Here is an 18,975-nt window from a genome sequence, read left to right on the forward strand (position 1 = left end):
TTTCTATTGGATGTGAGAAACCTTGATATACATCTTATAAGTGAATATTACTATATGTACCCTTCATACACAACTATGTGATGTGGTTTATAGAACATGAATATGTCACAAACATGATGATATTACCTTTTTTGGGCCATTTCCAAACAGGCCTTATTATATGTTTAAACAATATTAGTGTATTAAAACAGCCCTCACATGGATGTGGATGACAATTATATGTTAAATAACAGAGGATTCTTGGATGAGGGGGCTGAGGTGACTGGAGTGGATTTCCTGGTTCTCCTGGTTTGGGAAGATTCAGATGATTCTGCTGGAGTGCTGGCCACAGATGATAGGCTGGAGGCAGTGTCCTGCTGGTGTGTCAAGTGCTCAACCAACACACCCAAGAGTTGGTTTTGTTCCCGCTATCTGTTGTCAATCTGCATCTGCATATCAGAAATAATACTCATCATCTGCGACTGGTTTTGTACAATTCCATTTAATGATGCTGCCATGTCCCTCTGCAGCTCTATGGTATGCTGGAGTAACCTCTGTTGGCTCCTGTGAAACCTCTGTTGGCCTTTTTGTCTGCTCTCGCAGCTTGTTATGAGCCTCCTCTGGAGTGAAATGTATTTCTCGCCCAGGGGAGAATACAGTGGATCTACAGGCTCTTGAGCAGCAGTGATTCTAGGGGCAGGTTCAGCTCTATCTGCTGGTGCATCATGGACAACTTCAGCTGCATCTGCTTCATGTACAACTTCAGCTGCTGGTGCATCATGGACAACTTCATCTGCATCTGCTTCATGGACAACTTCAGCTGCTGGTGCATCATGGACAACTTCAGCTGCATCTGCTTCATGGACAACTTCAGCTGCTGGTGCATCATGGACAATTTCAGCTGCATCTGCTTCATGGACAACTTCAGCTGCTGGTGCTTCAGGGACAATTTCAGCTATATGCTCATCTGCAGATGGTGGAGCTCTCCCAAGGGAAGAGGATGGTGGAGCTCTCCCGAGGGAAGGGGATGGTGGAGCTCTCCCAAGGGAAGAGGATGGTGGAGCTCTTCCTAGGGAAGAGGATGGTGGAGCTCTCCCAAGAGAAGAGGATGGTGGAGCTCTTTGGGTGGATTGGTAGTCCCATTGATGACTAATGTGTGAACACTCAGCCTGTCCAGTTTGCATTTCTTGCAACATCCCCTGTGTGTAAAAGCCATGACTGCCCTGATATTGTGTTGGGGGGGGGTAAAGACATGGACCCTTTGTAGCTGACTTGGCTCCGACCCTCAAAGCCAAAAGAATATTCCTCAGGCCAGGTATCTTGCCAGGGGTCGTATGCCAATGGTGGTGGCATCACTTCCGGGTCCTCAACTGAGGCAATCCAACCCTGTTCATACCTGGGAGCATACTATCCATGTTGTTGCCTGAAGACTGGTGGTGGAGGTGGCTGCATGGCTGTGACTGGTGGTGAAGGTGGCGGCATGCCTGTGACTGTTGGTGGAGGTGGCGGCATGCCTGTTTGCACCCTGGTGACAGGAGGTTCTGTGGAGGAGTCAAATGATGAGAGGGATTAGTACAGTCATATACATGTCCATGTGGGCATACAATGTACATTGATACATGCTAGGGCCTATACTCATTCTCATGTCAAACTCTATAACATGCATGTGCACAATGGGATTTGTGATATAAGGGATTTTAATATGCACAGAATCCAGGTATGTGTTTCATACAATAGTTATGTGTACATGTCAATGATGGAAAAAATGTGTTCTTTAAGTGACACTATGGTCACACAATTTACTTTAGCCTGATGTAGGCACAGAACGTGCTTTCTGAGCTAAAAGTATTGTGATGGCTATAGTGTCCATTTACTGAAAACTCTACATGTGGCTTGTGGCCTGTGTTACTCTGACATAAGCAAGGGAGAAATGGTAAACAATTTAGTCTGTGTATGAATGAAAAGAGCCAAACCTGGCACCGGGACTTAGTCGACAAACACACCCCCAGACAGCACTTGATATGAGCCAAAAAAGAAGAGGTGTACCTTAAGCACTGAAGAGAGAAAGTCCTTTATATGAACGGAGCGATATCCGATGGCAGCGTATCTGCTGACTTCTCTTACTTCCGCCTCTGTGCAAAACCCGGTCTGCAGCTCTGTAGACGTCACCGTGTGACGTAGGTAAGGGGGTGTGTAGAAGGTAAGCGTGTTCACCCGGTCCGGCAGTTAGAGAGGAGTAGACAACCTGGACTCATATGCTGGTCAAAAGGCATCAGAAGAAAAAAGGTGGAGTCCCAGGTTGATATAATAAAAGCAGTTCTTTATTAGATTCATTAAAATGAAGAAAATTCTTGTGAGACGCAGCTCACACGGTCACAACATCAGCCAAGGAGATAGTGTAGAAATGAGCGTAGCACCAGTGGCTTACATGTTTCGGCTAAACGCCGTAATCATAGCCTAAGGTGCTATGTCTCTAAGATCAATATGAAAGGTAAAAAACAATCTGATTGGCTAAAACACTACAAGTTATAATTAAAAAGAACGTCCATTTTAACACACCTGAATTGCACAATAAAGTTAACCCTATGTTAGCCTAATGTATTGCAGCAAGAACCAATACAAAGGTATAGACTAAAGTAGAAGAACAAGAAAAGTGAAAAGCAAAAAAAGAAAGAAAGAAAAGGCAATATGTTACGATTTTCGCTTAGGTTATTGGACAATATTATATATAAATATTAGTATAATACTACATTGCTATTGTTGAAGGCTTAGATATACAGCTACAATAAATGACTGCACTAAATGAGACAATAAAGCCAGTTTAGGATTGCAATATTAGTTTAAAAGAAGTGTCCACACGATAAACTGTGCCTGAAGTTAGTAATTGGTCTACCCAATACATATTGTAATAAAGAAATTGAAAGAAAATGAATAAGAGCTGTGATGGGAAATAAGGCAGAAAAAGCGGTTTGCAGGATAATAGGGGAATGAAAGGTAGCAGAGTCTCCTGTAATGGAGTTAAGGGATGAGCTGACAGGCTAGTGGAAAATCCCAGTGTAGTGTAGCAGCAACAATGTTGCAAAGTAAGGGGAGGTCTTAGGCTCACCTAATATAAACGAAGTTCTGGAACAATCTGGCCTCTTCCACCTGGGATTTTGCAAGGAGAAAGTTTTGCCATTCTTCAAGCGAAAATGTCTAGATCTAAGAGAAGTGCTGCGGTGCCCATTCGCTTCAGGGAGTCCCCTGGGAGATCCTTGAGGAGTGCACCTGTAATTGAAGAGGAGGATGAGGATGTGGTGCCACCAACTCCGGAGAAAACAAGGCCAGTATCATCTGCTTTAACTCCTAATGTTGTGGTCACTAACCCCCCAGCCCCTGAACTTGCACCCGCCGGGCCCGGTACTGTGATGGTTGCGGGACAGGCGGGTGCAGTGAGCGCTGGCCCATCCGGCCTAGACACGGCTTTGGAGGCAGGCCTGGGGGCCCTTACGGCCTCCGGAATGTCGCCGGAGGCGGCGGCGGCCATAGTGGGCATGTTTAAGGCCCTCACGGCCGCCGTTATGCCTCCGGTGGCAAGCCGGGTGGAACCGGGGCCTACCGCCCCTCATTATCCCCCTCAATTGGGCCGGGGGCCTGGGGACCCTCATCAGGCAGGGCCCAGTATGGTAAATCATCCGGCCGGGTCCCTAGGGCCCGGCACAGATGCCTCATTGGTGGCTCAGTCGGTTACTGGAGCGGGGCCTGCGGGTCCTCGCCCACTCACCGGACCGCCGCTATCATTGGTGGCTCAGTCGGAGCCTGCAACTACCAGTGCAGGCTCCGGTTGCGGCCTTGCGTCCGCCGCGTCCATTTCCGGCCGGTCAGGTGACACGCGTGACGTCACTTCCGGCGCCGCGGTAGTCACACGGCCGGAACCTGGATCAGAGAGGCACATCCAGCGAGCGCGCAAGAGGCCTAGCCGGGTACTCTCCACAGGTGAGGGGGGAGTATCCGGGCGGGCCTGCTCCGCTGCGCGACACTCTGCAATAGCTAGCAATGCAAACAGAGCAAGTCCCTTACAGAGAGGCCGCGGCGCGCAGAGAGGGAGGCTCAGGGGTTCCAGTGTTAGCAAGCAGGCTTATGGGAGAGCTAGAAGCGCATTGCTGGAGCGCCAGTGGTATCACAGGGGGGGTGCCAGCAGCAACTATGTACCCCAAACAAGGGTGAATGCGCCCACTGATGGGGCACAGGGCGAGTCGCTAGGCACAATAACTGCAGGGGTCCAAGGGGGCAAAGGGCTTGTTGCGGCAGGTGCTCAGAACGTTCATTCAGTCAGGGAGCGTGTGGTCAGAGAATCCCCCTATGTGGCAGGGCCAGCGAATGAATGGAGTGGTGATATGAATGACGAGAGGGCTAGAGGGGTCCCAGACAGGGCCGGGGGCAGTACTTCTACCCCGATTGGGGGCGGCAGTCAAGGGGGACACACGGCTGGCCTGGATACTCCCCTCTCGTTTGTTTCTCCCCCACAGGACATGGTGCCTACACCGCAGAGGACAGAGGGCCCGGGTACAACGGGAGTAGGACTATCTGTACAGCCAGCAGGCGGATCAGTGGCAGCTGCACCAGGAACATCTACCCCGTCAACATCGGCAGTTGGTGAGAGAAATGTATTTAATTTGTCACGCATTACTGACACCGACTATAGCACTGATTCAGACTCAGATGGTGGGAAGAAATTAGGGCTTAACAGTAAGGGGCAGCGTCGCATGTTCAAAATGTTAAGGCTATTGGTGGCTGAGCGTAATCAGGCTAGAGGTTTAGGTAACATGGAGCAGGCTGCGCCGTTAGCGGGGCAAAGCACGGCGACAATATCCAAGGGCAGTGGCCAGGGAAGCGAGAGCGTTGCGCAGCTGCAGGACATGTCAGTCAGTACCAGGAGGGTGGCATTGCAGGGAGACTCTTATCCCTGCAAGATCCACTGCCTCCATGCACATCTCAAGCCCAAGACGGTACAAAAAATCCGCGATCATAAATACGTCAATATGTTCGAGCTGTCCCTTGAGGCGCAGCGAGATAAAGAGCGTAGTGAGGATGGGACTGGGCCAAAGAAGATCCAGCGCCCAGATACATTTGAGGAGTGGAGGAAGTGCTTTAGGGTATTCTCCTCCTGCTACATCGAACAGAGGCCGGAGGCCGCGGTCGATGTAATTAAGTACGCGGAAATCATTGAATGTATCTATAATAGATATGGGGAAGGCATGTGGCGTGCTTATGATAGCGAATTTAGGCGGAAGATGGTCGATAACCCGGTCTTGAACTTTGGGGTAAAAGACTTGGACCTGTGGTCCCTGCTCATACCGGAAAAGGGGGGGGCAGGAGCTCCCTTGCTGCGGTCAGGGCCCCAGAGGCCAACGGGCCCCATCAAGCGGAGAGGCAGGGAGTGCTGGAAATACAATGAGAAGCAGTGTGACAAAGGAGCTTCCTGTTCCTTTCGGCACGCTTGCATGTACTGCAGCGGTCAACACCCAGGTGTTGAATGCCCGAAGCGGAGGGACGGAGGAGCTTTCCGTGGGGCAAAATCGGGGGGGGCTGGACAAAAGGGCTCCAACACCCCTGAAGCTGGACGCCATTAGACCTTGGCTGGCGGCCTACCCAGACAGGGTGTCGGCTGCCAACCTACTAGCGGGGATTGGCGAAGGTTTCAAGATACCAACATTGGGGTTGGTAATGGGGTCCTCGTCGCACAAGAATCTGAAGTCGGCTTACGAAATGCCGGGTGAAGTTAGGGCGAAACTGAGCAAAGAAATTGCTCTGGGAAGATTTGCTGGTCCATTTGACCAACCTCCCATCCCTGACCTCGTTATTTCCCCTTTAGGGGTGGTTCCCAAAAAGGAACCAGGGAAGTTCCGCCTGATTCAGCATTTGTCCTACCCGAAAGGGGGTTCTGTCAATGACGCAATAGACCCAATGATAAGCTCGGTGTCTTACCAATCGTTTGACCAGGCGTTGGAATTAGTGTTGGCGGCGGGTCCGGGCGCGCTGCTAGCCAAAATGGACATCGAATCTGCCTTTCGGTTACTCCCCATACACCCAGCGTCTTTCAGACTGATGGGGTGTAAATTCGAGGGGAATTATTTTGTAGACAAATGTTTGCCCATGGGTTGCTCGCTATCGTGTGCTTATTTTGAAGAGTTTAGCTCATTCTTGCACTGGGCCATCATCACGGAGGCCGGCGGGGGAATAGTCGCTCATTATCTGGACGACTTCCTGCTGGTTGGCACCGCGGACACTCGCGAATGCGATCGACTGATCGCAGTAATGCGTAGGCTAATGTCGAAATTTGGAGTGCCACTGGCTGAGGAAAAAACACAGGGCCCCTGTACAAGACTCACGTACTTGGGGATCGAAATTGACACTGCTGCAAGGCTATGTCGTCTCCCAGCCGATAAGGTGGAAGCAATGCTCGCGGCGGTGCGCAAAGCCAGGGCAGCGAAGAGCATGCCCCTGAGGGAGCTTCAGTCCGTGCTAGGCTTACTCAATTTTGCGTGCAAAATTATACCCATGGGTCGCGTGTTTAACAGGAGGATGGAGGCTTTACTTTCCAATCCGCACGGCACACGTAAAGTGTCGGTTTCGGAAGACATGCGGGAAGATCTGAAGGTATGGGAACTCTTCCTGCAAGGCTTCAATGGAACTCTGCTGTGGCGCGCTCCTAGGGTTTCCAGTCAGACAGTGCACCTGCTGACGGATGCAGCTGGAGCAGCAGGTTATGGCGCCTATTGGGATGGGCAATGGAGCGCTGAGCCATGGCCCTTGGCATGGGTCCGAGCAGGACTGACAAGGAACTTGACACTTCTGGAGCTCTTTCCCATAGTTGTGGCTATGGAGCTCTGGGGGTCGGCGTTAAAGGATCGCTACATAGTGTTTTGGACGGACAACGCTAGCGTTGTTTTCGCCATAAATAGGTTGTCCGCGTCGTCACCGCTAGTGCTGAGGTGCTTGCAATACAATATTCAGTTTTCCGCGAGGCACGTTCCCGGGGTCAACAACACCCTGGCGGACGCACTCTCGAGGTTTCAATGGGAACAGTTTCGCAGACTGGCCCCTAACGCAGCAGCAGTTGGCTTACCTTGTCCCCACTCTATCTGGCAGTTGGCGGGGCAGGGAGGTCCATAAGGCACCTAGTGAGGGCATCCCTGGCGCAGAACACGTGGAGAGCTTATTCACAGCACTGGGGCGAGTGGGTAAGTTACTGTTACGCACAAGGCGCAGCGCCGGAAAGGGTCTCGAGGGATCTGTTCTTGGAGTGGCTGGCAGAGAAACATGGGCAAGGGACTTCGAAGGGCGCTATATCCAATAGAATAGCTGCAATCTCCTTCTTTTGCAATATGCTAGAGTGGCCCAATATCACGAAAGGTTTCCTGGTGAAGCAAGTGATTAAGGGCTGGGGAAGGCTCGAGGGTAGAGCGAAAGATGCGCGCGAACCTGTTACATTTTGTAGGCTAGCCAGGCTGGTGGACGCAATCGAGGGCATTTGCGTCGAACCCGGCGAAAGAGAACTGTTTCAGTGCGTATTCTCCTTGGCGTTCTTTGCGGCCCTCAGGCCGGGCGAGCTGGTCGCAACCTCAAAGGATGCAATTAACACGGGTATGCAGTTGGCTCATGTCAAACTGGCGGGCGATAATTTGTTATTGTTTATCCCGCACTCGAAGACTGACCAGGAGGGGAAAGGGGTGTGGATCACTCTGACTCCCTCGGCATCAGGCGTCTGCCCGGTTGTGAGTACAAGGGCCTACATGGCGCAGCGACCACGGGCCCCCGCCCAGTTCTTAGTGCATTCCGACGGTTCGAATCTCTCCCGGTACCAGTTCGCAGCGGTGCTCAGAAAGGTAGCGCTTGCAGCAGGTTTGGGGAAGTGTAGAATCACCCCCCATTCCTTCCGAATAGGGGCTGCCACCAGCGCGGCCGCGCTAGGTTGGAAAGGAGATCGCATACAGAAGTTGGGCCGATGGAGGTCCCAATGTTACAAGTCTTACGTGCGCCCTCCAGCTGAAGCCTAGGGGGTATTCGGTGTAGGAGGAAGGAAACTGGCGTTTTACATTTGTTTGGTTGTGTTGTTTAGTTTTAGTCTAAGGTGATTGACTATGTAATCCGTTTTTCAGGTGTGGCTACAGGTCCTTCTCGTATCTGGATAATAGGGCACTCCTACGTGCACTGGGCGGCACTGAAGGCCCATTCTCTTCCTGAGGGGCAGCAGTTGGGGATTCCGACGTCTCAGGCATCAATACGGTGGTTGGGCCGTAGAGGCTTACAGTGGGATGGTTTGCCTGCCCTCCTCCAGAATGCCAGACATCGATGGGGACAGCCCCACATCATCCTCCTTCACATGGGGGGAAATGATATAGGGAGTGCACCTGCTCTAGATCTCATCAATGCGATGAGGTCGGATGTCAAGTGGATCTGTACCACGTTTCCGGGGGTTAGGCTGGCCTGGTCCAACATAATCCCCCGGCTGCGTTGGAGATATTTCCCCACACCGAGGATAGCATATAGGGTTAGGAAAAAAGTTAACAGGGAGCTGGGTAGAGCAGTAATAGAGGTAGGGGGTTTTGTGGTCCGCCATGAACTGATCTCAGCGGACAAAAAAGGGCTGTATCGCCCGGACGGGGTGCACCTGTCCGACGAAGGGCTGGCGATCTTCCTGGTGGACCTCAAAACGGCTCTGGTTAGTAATATTTAGCGGGTGGCGGCAAGAGCCCGGTTTATGTGGGAGTGCCTGTCTCTTGTGGCGGGAGGTCGTAGCCATCAACAATTGAGGGCGGAGTCTGTAGAGGTGACAGTCGGGCTAATGGGCGGGGGTGATGTCCTCAGGTCGTGACCTGGGGGGCCCCGCCCCGCGGGTCTGCTGGCTGAAGATCCTTTAGGACGTCCGCGCCTACTAGACGGAATGGGGTGGGGCCACATTTGTGCCCACCCTTGGCATTTGCTATTCCACGACATCTGGCTGCGACCTCTTGTCATATGGAGCTAATAGTTTACTAGGCCTCGAATGCCGCCACAAGTTAAATATTTGAATGACTTCCGTTGAAGTCAAGTTAATAAATGTGACCATCGTTATGGTCTTTAAATCCCAGCTATCTGTGTCGTGTCTTTATTTATAAGTTAAGTAGTTATGTTAAGTTGTTTTGAAGGGGTTGGAACTACCAGATACAGCATCAGCCCTTAGGGGAATGAAAGGTAGCAGAGTCTCCTGTAATGGAGTTAAGGGATGAGCTGACAGGCTAATGGAAAATCCCAGTGTAGTGTAGCAGCAACAATGTTGCAAAGTAAGGGGAGGTCTTAGGCTCACCTAATATAAACGAAGTTCTGGAACAATCTGGCCTCTTCCACCTGGGATTTTGCAAGGAGAAAGTTTCCCTCCCTCCCAACCCTATTGTTGAATGGGTAATTAAGTAATGGCTATTGCAACAGTTTTTAGGCGTCATTCAGGCAGATGGCTTCCCGGACGGGTTGCTGGTCCTTTAGATGCGAAAGGCAGGGATGGGGTTAGTTGACCTAGTCTTGGTAAGACCTTAGCCGTAATTTATTTGCTTCCTGGGCGAGCCTTGCTGCAGGGCTTGGCCATACCAGTGCCTTAGAGGCTGAAGCACATCATAACATCCACGTATCTCCTAATGGCGGGAGGTCGTAGCCATCAACAATTGAGGGCGGAGTCTGTAGAGGTGACAGTCGGGCTAATGGGCGGGGGTGATGTCCTCAGGTCGTGACCTGGGGGGCCCCGCCCCGCGGGTCTGCTGGCTGAAGATCCTTTAGGACGTCCGCGCCTACTAGACGGAATGGGGTGGGGCCACATTTGTGCCCACCCTTGGCATTTGCTATTCCACGACATCTGGCTGCGACCTCTTGTCATATGGAGCTAATAGTTTACTAGGCCTCGAATGCCGCCACAAGTTAAATATTTGAATGACTTCCGTTGAAGTCAAGTTAATAAATGTGACCATCGTTATGGTCTTTAAATCCCAGCTATCTGTGTCGTGTCTTTATTTATAAGTTAAGTAGTTATGTTAAGTTGTTTTGAAGGGGTTGGAACTACCAGATACAGCATCAGCCCTTAACACTATACTTAAGTGTGTAGGGTATATATAACATGAAAATACCATGCCAAGACCACACCTAAATTCCACCTATGCCTATAGCTACACTGTGTTTAGACAAAGGAAATATAAAACAAGGGAAATATATAACAAGTGATGTTGGGCAGAAGCTGTGTAAAGAATGTATCTGTGCACATGATGTATATAGGAAGTATATGGATAGTATAGTATATCAGAATATGAACATCATTGAACATATAGGTCAAAGTTGGATGACATGTAAATGAATATATAATTACTCCCAAAAATTAATCAAATCAAATTTGGAGTTTAAACCTTGGGGAAGTCTGGTTTTTAGTTGAAAAATCCAGTAAGTTTCACGTTTAGCTAGAACTACGCCGTATATCGGATCGCGCCCCATATGTGCGTTTGCTGCTAAAGACCAGTAATAACTTTTACTAGAAGCATTTTTGCTAATGGCATTATATTGCAAAAATGCTGCTATATCAATTTTGACCTTTCTATCCCTTTAAGGCCACCTTGGATAAAGCACAGTTACTTTTCTATCATGATTAAAGTGAAAGTAAATCCTAGCGTAGACAGAAACAGACATCTTAGAAATAAGTGCAGTGCAGGTACTGAAGGCTTCCATATACTGTAGCTATCTTGAAAAGCACATATAACTGTCACAAATTCAGCCATCTTGGAATACGGCACACATATATCTTATTGTGTAAGGTACATGCAACTTTTTTCAAATATTTGAGGACAAGGCAGAAAATGAAGCACATATCACTATTTAATAAGGCAATCTTGTAACTCATAAATGCACTCAGTGGTGACACAGCAATGCAAGAAATAAATTTAACATATGCAATAAAATAGCATCCCATTATACTATGCCACAACATATTAATAAAAAAGATGACTTCATTATTGTGTATATAAATAAACATAAAAGCCAAAACAAAACCTACTGTCTAAATAAGTGTAACAGTATATAATACAGGGACAAAAAACAAAAGAGATTGTGAGGAATGGTTGTGATTGAAAAAATATATATCTGGAGACTCATGAGAACATAACAAAAGGATCTTTAGCTCCAGATATACATTTTTTAATCACAATCATTCCTAATCCCCACAATCTCTTTTGCTTTGGGCAGGCAAAGGTAATAAGGTTAGGTATACATCCATGATATCTTTAAAAAAATGTATTTATTTTTATTTTGAATGAAGTCACACTGTCACTGTCACACTACATAGCCAAAAGGAACATCCTAACTTTACTCCAGTCCCCAGCTTCAACGACACGTACTTGACCTTCTTCTGTCTTAACAGTTCAGGAGGTGTGATCGGCGACTGTTAGCCTTCACAGACAGGCAATGCTTCTGCACAGTGCACTGCGTAACAAGCATGGTACATGCAATGTCCCCCGACTCCCATCCGGCCTGCAGCTCACTGCAGCTCACATGACATGTGTGTACAAATCTGTAGGTCCCACGTTACATGTACTCAGCATGCCAGGCTCTGGCTCACTCACAAAACTTTTTGGGGCAAGCCACAAGCCGTACTCCAGTCCAATCCAGTCCCACTGAGGCCCCTCTCTCCCACATGTGATGATGACGCAGACAGTGCACACGTATTGTACAGCCGCACTGCTCATCGCTGTGTGCTTCAGCTTGAGTTGACTCACACATGATGTTACTAACTGAGTCAGTATCACTGTCTACAGGCTGTACACAATATATGTGTACTGTCTGTGTCATCATGACATGTGAAAGAGAGGGGCCACAGTGGGATGGGACTGGAGTATGGCACAGTAACACATTTTACGCCAAAAAGAAGTTAATGGACAGATATATTTGTGTGCGGGGCTAAGGTATCCAGCGGCCCAACAGCCAGGCCATATTACAGCTACATCATCATGTCACAACAATAAATAAAATTTTGGGTCAAAGTAAGAGGCTCAGAGCCAAAGACTGAAAGCATTCAGTGTGTGTGGTAATGGTGGGCAGGGCTAAGGTGACCAGCGGCCCACCAGGCATTTGCCCGGTATGCCCTGTGGTCAGTCCGGGCCTGGTTGAATGCGTATGTGCTATGTTGAGTGAGCGATTGTTGTTTGTACATTTGAGCTGATTGTTTATCTTTTCCATGATGTTGTATATGTAATATGACAGAGCAGTGTGTATTTCTCACGAGATCGAGTGTTAGATGAAAAATCTGTGTATTCTTCATTTTGCATTGCTCTCCATGGAAGAATTCATTACGTGCCTGTGATTACGCTTGGTAAATAAACGCGGTACTCGTGTTACTGCGACGCATTACGAGGTTCTTTTCAGACTCGTAATACCTACGTTATGAAAGGTGTGCAATGAAAATAACGTACACGAAATTAGCGAGCAGCAATAACGCAACAACTTGTAATCTAGCTGAAGGTGTTTATCACCTTGCAAAGTATATCTAAAATTTTACAAAATTTTAGGATCACCAAAAAAAAGGGATGATTGAGGGATGAAGTAGGTAATTGAAAGGTTTCTATAGGATATATTTTTCTTTGCTTATGAAGTATGCTCAATGGTATAAGGAGGAGAAGGAAGGGGGAGGCGGAGCCTGCAGAGAGAAAGATAAAATTTTAAGGCTGAGTTGGTAAAGAATATATATAATATCGTGAGGAGAAATAAGATCTATGCATCAACTTTTGACCATATAATGCACTCAGTCAGCTGTATCACCCTTCTGGAATTATGCCAATGAAGGTGAATAGGACTAAAGGAGAACTATGTCAAATGTTCGGTATAAAGAGTGGCATATCTAAGAAGTAATTTCTAGCTTTGACATACTCCCAATTATGCATATTGGCCCACAGTACACTGTAGTAGCTTACCCTATATATCTAGGGGGAGGTTACTATTGTCAGCAAAGCCATAGCTGATATGAGACAAAGAGTACAATATATATTCTAGTTCCACTATCCACTAATCACCAAATGCAACTATTATATAAAAAATAATTATATTATAACTAAGGTATATATAACTCAAACAGCATACCGCATAACAAAAACCACAATTGCAGCAAATTCCAATTATAGGATCTAGTTAACATGGAGAGAATATGCTCATAAGTAGAGACCTGCTTCTGCTAAAACCCAGTGATAGGTATATTTTAACATAATCCAACATTCTACGAAACAGCAAAGGAACTTAAGCCTATTTAATAGCAAACGGCATAGAAGGTCTATGTGAACTTAAGGCTAAGATATAATTGTGAACTTGTGAAAACGACATTTATTATCTATGGTCCCATGTATCTACCCCCCACCATCCGGGCATGGGCCCTATACCCAGGTGGTAGGCAGATTAACAGTATCATTAATAAAATTAATGGGGTTATCAGTAATTATAGCGTAGTTCACAGTGCTTAACATAGAGAAAATATAATATATAACATTTTATCTCTTACGTTATAATAAGCATTGTGAGTTCTAATATATGAAAACAATTGGTCAAGGTAGGAAAGCGGTGGTTTAGATTTGCCTTGTCACGATTGTAAACATTACTCACTGTCTATGCCTTATATTTTTCTAATGTATAGGTTGCCTAAAGACTTACGGCTAGATTACGAGTTTTGCGTTATGAGTAAAAAAGCAGAGTTATGGGTTATAACACTGCTTTTTTACTACCGCTGCTATTACGAGTCTTGTAGGTACAGCTGTCCCACACACTTTTTTGGCCTTACCGCAAATAAACTTATGCAATTTGTGTATAGTCTTTTTTCAATGGGACTTTCGTTGCCCCGGTATTACATGCTTTTTTTTTTTTGGCAAAAAAGTGAGCGGTACAGCCTATCCCGCAAGATTCATAACGCATTCTAAAGTCAGTAGTTATGAGTTTTACACTACAAAGCTGTAGCATAAAACTCATAACTAAAGTGCTAAAAAGTACACTAACACCCATAAACTACCTATTAACCCCTAAACCGAGGCCCTCCCGCATTGCAAACACTAAAATAAAATTATTAACCCTTAATCTGCCACTCCGACATCGCTGCCACTAGAATAAACATATTAACCCCTAAACCGCCGCTCTCCCGCCTCACAAACACTAGTTACATTTTATTAACCCATATTCTGCCGCCCCTAACATCGCCGCCACCTACCTACATTTATTAACCCCTAATTTGCCACCGCCAACGTCGCCGCCACTATACTATATTTATTAACCCCTAAACCTAAATCTAACCCTAACACCCACTAACTTAAATATAATTAAAATAAATCTAAATAAAATCTACTATTAATAACTAACTAAATACTTACCTGTAAAATAAACCCTAACCGCTAGATTTAGAGTTCTGCGGCCAAAGGGGTGCGTTAGCTACGAGTGCAGCCGTTTTGTTAAAAAAAATTACCTTTTTTTCTTTTCACAGCTAGAGCAGCAACATAGAGATCCTCTATTCGCATGTCAGCAATGACTAATCCTGCTTCCTCCAATCACAGCTTTCCCCCCAGGGTAGTCATTGCCTGAGGCCATGCTGTGATTAGAGGAAGCAGGATTATTCATTGCTTTGTAAACTTTGATGAATGAAAGTGCCCCTGTTTTTAATAGTATTTTTAAAAAACGGGCTTTCATTCACCAAAGTTTACCTTCACTTTAATAAAACGTCAACAAATTCTGCAGCACTGTCCATGGGTACAAATGATAAGGGTACAACAATGATACAATTTATGTAAGAGAAGACAACATTTATTAAACAAATACAGGAGGAATTGAGGGCCCTATTCCTGTGGGAACTTGCAATCTAGAAGGGTAGGAGGATGAGAAACAGGTAGGGACATCAAGAGTGAGAATGATGTTAGTACAGAGTTAGATGAGGGCAATTATTAGATACGTGGAATTCCTTAAAGGGCCACTAAACCCAAAATGTTTCTTTCATGATTCAGGTAGAGAATATAATTTTAAAAAACATCCAAATTTACTTATATTATCTAATTTGTTTCATTCTTTAGATATCTTTTGCTGAAGAAATGGCAATGCACATGGGGGAGCCAATCACACAAGGCATCTATGTGCAGAGACCAATCAGCAGCTACTGAGCCTATCTAGATATGCTTTTCTGCAAAGGATATCAAGATAATGAAGCAAATTAGATAATAGAAGTAAATTAGTAAGTTATTTAAAATAACATGCTCTTTCTAAATCATGACAGAAAAAAATTTGGTTTAATGTCCCTTTAACTGAGTTGGGTGGTAGGCTTTCTTGAACAAAAATGTCTTTAGGGAGCATTTAAAGGTAGACAGATTAGGGGAAAGTCGTACAGCATGAGAAAGTACATTGCAGTGAGTTGGTGCTGTATGAGAGAAGTCATGCAGTCTAGCAGGGGAAGAGTTGATGATAGAAGATGCAAGGAGCAGGTCATTGTTGGAACTTAGTGGGCAGGCTGGAGTATATTTGTTGATAAGTGAGGGCGTTAGTAAGGGTTTTGTAGGTCAGGGTTAGAATTTTGAATTTAATGCTGCTCTGAATGGGGGGCCAGTGAAGGGACTCACATAGAGGTGCAGCAGATACAGAGTGGTGGGAAAGGTGAATTAACCCAGCAGAGGAATTTAGGATAGATTGAAGGGGGGATATGCGGGAGAGAGGAATGCCAGTTTATAGATTATTGCAGTAGTCAAGTCGGGAAATTACCAGACAGTAAATTAGTTGCTTAGTGGTGTCAGACACCAATCAGCAGCTATATCACAGGTCCTGAGCCTACCTAGGTATTCCTTTCAACAAAGGATACCAAGAATATAAAGCAAATTAGATAATAAAAGTAGATTGGAAAATTGTTTAAAATTGTATGCTCCATGAGAATCATGAAAGAAAAATTTGGGGTTTCATGTCCCTTTAAGTGGGGGAAAGGAATGACCTAGCAGTGAAATCTATAGTGTATCAAATTTAGAAATTATTATTAATAATTATAGTAATAATAATTAGTGATGTCGCGAACCTAAAAATTTGGAGAACTCGAACTTCTGCAAAAGTTTGCAAACGGGCGAACCGGGTGAACCGCCATAGACTTCAATAGGCAGGTGAATTTTAAAACCCACAGGGACTCTTTCTGGCCACAATAGTGATGGAAAAGTTGTTTCAAGGGCACTAACACCTGGACTGTGGCATGCCAGAGGGGGGTCCATGGCAAAACTCCCATGGAAAATTACATAGTTGATGCAGAGTCTGGTTTTAATCCATAAAGGGCATAAATCACCTAACATTCCTAAATTGTTTGGAATAACGTGCTTTAAAACATCATCAAATGTACACTTACACTACTATTAAACAAGATATGAGTGGTGGCACTGGGCAAGTGGGCACAGTATACGCTGTGAGCCTGACACAAAAAAGCAGACTGATGTTTAACAGTCCAAAAAGTTGTTTTTTTTTTTTTAAATGTACACTTACACTACTATTAAACAAGATATGAGTGGTGGCACTGGGCAAGTGAGCTGTGAGCCTGACACACACGCTGGCAGGCAGGCAGCTGCAATTAGATTACACAAGCAGACTGATGTTTCACAGTCAAAAAAGTTTTGTTTTTTTAAAATTTACACTACTGTTACACCAGATATGAGTGGTGGCACTGGGCAAGTGGGCACAGTATACACTGTGAGCCTGGCACACACGCTGGCAGGCAGGCAACTGCAATTAGATTACACAAGCAGACTGATGTTTCACAGTCAAAAAAGTTTTTTTTTTTTAATTTACACTACTGTTACACCAGATATGAGTGGTGGCACTGGGCAAGTGGGCACAGTATACGCTGTGAGCCTGACACACACGCTGGCAGCCAGGCAACTTCAATTAGATTACACAAGCAGACTGATGTTTCACAGTCAAAAAAGTTTTTTTTTTAATTTACACTACTGTTACACCAGATATGAGTGGTGGCACTGGGTAAGTGGGCACAGTATACGCTATGAGCCTGACACACACGCTTGCAGGCAGGCAACTGCAATTAGATTACACAAGCAGAATGATGTTTCACAGTCAAAAAAGTTTTTTGTTTTTTTAAATTTACACTACTGTTACACCAGATATGAGTGGTGGCACTGGGCAAGTGGGCCTGGCACACACTCTGGCAGGCAGGCAACTGCAATTAGATTACACAAGCAGACTGATGTTTCACAGTCAAAAAAGTTTTTTTTTTAAATTTACACTACTGTTACACCAGATATGAGTGGTGGCACTGGGCAAGTGGGCACAGTATACGCTGTGAGCCTGACACACGCTGGCAGGCAGGCAACTGCAATTAGATTACACAGGGGGAAAAAAAAAGCAGACTGATGAGTCCTTCAGGGCTGTAGTGGACACTGAATACACTAGCCTAGCTATCAATTTCCCTATTCAATCAGCAGCAGCTACACTGTCCCACCTCTCACTAAGAATGCAGCTTCCAAATGAATTTAAAATGGATGCTGTCCAGGAGGTAGGAGGGTCTGGGAGGGAGTGTCTGCTGCTGATTGGCTGGAATGTGCCTGCTGACTGTGAGGTACAGGGTCAAAGTATTACTCAATGATGACGAATAGGGGGTGGTTGGAACATCGCATATGTTCGCCCACCACGGCGAACGCGAACATGCTATGTTCGCCAGGAACTATTTGACGGCGAACAATTCGCGACATCACTAATAATAATTATAAATATACATTTTAATTAAGAATATGGAGATTATAATAAATTGTGCAACATTCTAATTCAACATGGTTTGTGTTGTGCTTACGTTTGTGAGCTTGCTATATTGTGATGTGTCTGAGAAAATTAAGCATTTGCATAATGTATTGAGCAGGGGTGTTGACACAAAAAATATGGACACACATGCGTGGACCCCATAACACCACAGGAAGACATAAAGCATTGTCACAGCCATTTGAACCTGTTTCTCTGTTCCTGCACCACCAAAGGTCTTTGCATTTAAGTTTTTGGAGACCTATTACCTGCAGTGGATTGCTCTCTGGCTCCACCTGCTTGTCAGCTGCAAGTAGTTTTGCAATCAGCTCCCCTATAAAAGGCTGCTTTACAATCCACTTCCTGCTCTGACATAAGGATTCATCCTTTTCCAGTGTTAGTGCCTCTGACCTTGTCTGTATTTCCTGTTTGGTTATTGAATCTGGATTTTTCTCTGACTACTCTTTTGGATCTCCCTTGGTTTTGATGAAAGATTGGTCTGCTTTTCTGTTTACCGAACCTGGTCTTGGTGACTGTTCTGACTGCTCTCAGGTATCTGACCCTTGGCTTGTCTGCTGGTCATCCTCTCTGTACCAGCCTGTCTCTGCTTCCTGTGGCATCATCCTGCTTCCCTAAGATCCTGTTTCAGTGCCTAGCCCTACAGAGGACACTTACCAAGTTCCTTTATCCAGCGCATGTACCCAAGTGCTGCTAAGCATATTTGCAAAGTTCCAGTCACCTACAAACTCTGTCAAGTTCCATTATTCTGCACATGTGTCAAGTTTTGCATAGAGTCTCTGCTACCAGTGTTTGGGTATCTACATTGGGCCCTGCCAAACATCTGTGTATCTTGTACCTTGTGTCTCCTGCCTGTCAGAGAAGTACCTGTGTATCCTGTGTCTTCATCCTGTGTCAGCAGTACCAGTGTATCCTGTGTCTCCTGTCTGTCACAGAAGTACCTGCGTATCCTGTGTCTCCAGCCTGTCATAGAAGTACCAGTGTATCCTGTGTCTCCAGCCTGTCTCAGTAGTACCAGTGTATCGTGTCTCCAGCCTATCTCAACAGTACCAGTGTATCCTGTGTCTCCAGCCTGTCTCAGTAGTAGCAGTATATCTTGTGTCTCCAGCTTGTCTCAGTAGTACCAGTGTATCGTGTGTCTCCAGCCTATCTCAGCAGTACCAGTGTATCCTGTGTCTCCTGCCTGTCACAGAAGTA

General features: G+C 46.0%; 1 protein-coding gene across 1 annotated transcript; it reads left to right on the forward strand.

Annotated features, from left to right (window-relative positions):
* The first annotated feature begins 3,919 nt into the window (after positions 1-3,919).
* LOC128654418 (uncharacterized) lies at positions 3,920-9,288 on the forward strand. The gene is made up of 2 exons (XM_053708324.1): positions 3,920-4,614; positions 8,121-9,288. The coding sequence occupies exons 1-2, from the start codon at positions 4,356-4,358 to the stop codon at positions 8,696-8,698; spliced, it is 837 nt and encodes a 278-aa protein (XP_053564299.1). The 5' UTR covers positions 3,920-4,355; the 3' UTR covers positions 8,699-9,288.
* Positions 9,289-18,975: the final 9,687 nt, after the last annotated feature.

The sequence above is a fragment of the Bombina bombina genome, chromosome 3 (genome assembly GCF_027579735.1).
Source record: "Bombina bombina isolate aBomBom1 chromosome 3, aBomBom1.pri, whole genome shotgun sequence".
NCBI lineage: Eukaryota > Metazoa > Chordata > Amphibia > Anura > Bombinatoridae > Bombina > Bombina bombina.

Excerpts from the sequence above, each read along its gene's own strand:
- LOC128654418 (XM_053708324.1), top strand. The coding sequence starts at position 4,356 with ATGAATGACGAGAGGGCTAGAGGGGTCCCAGACAGGGCCGGGGGCAGT. Across the intron at positions 4,615-8,120 it reads CCCGTCAACATCGGCAGTTG|GTGTGGCTACAGGTCCTTCT; the intron begins GTGAGAGAAATG and ends TCCGTTTTTCAG.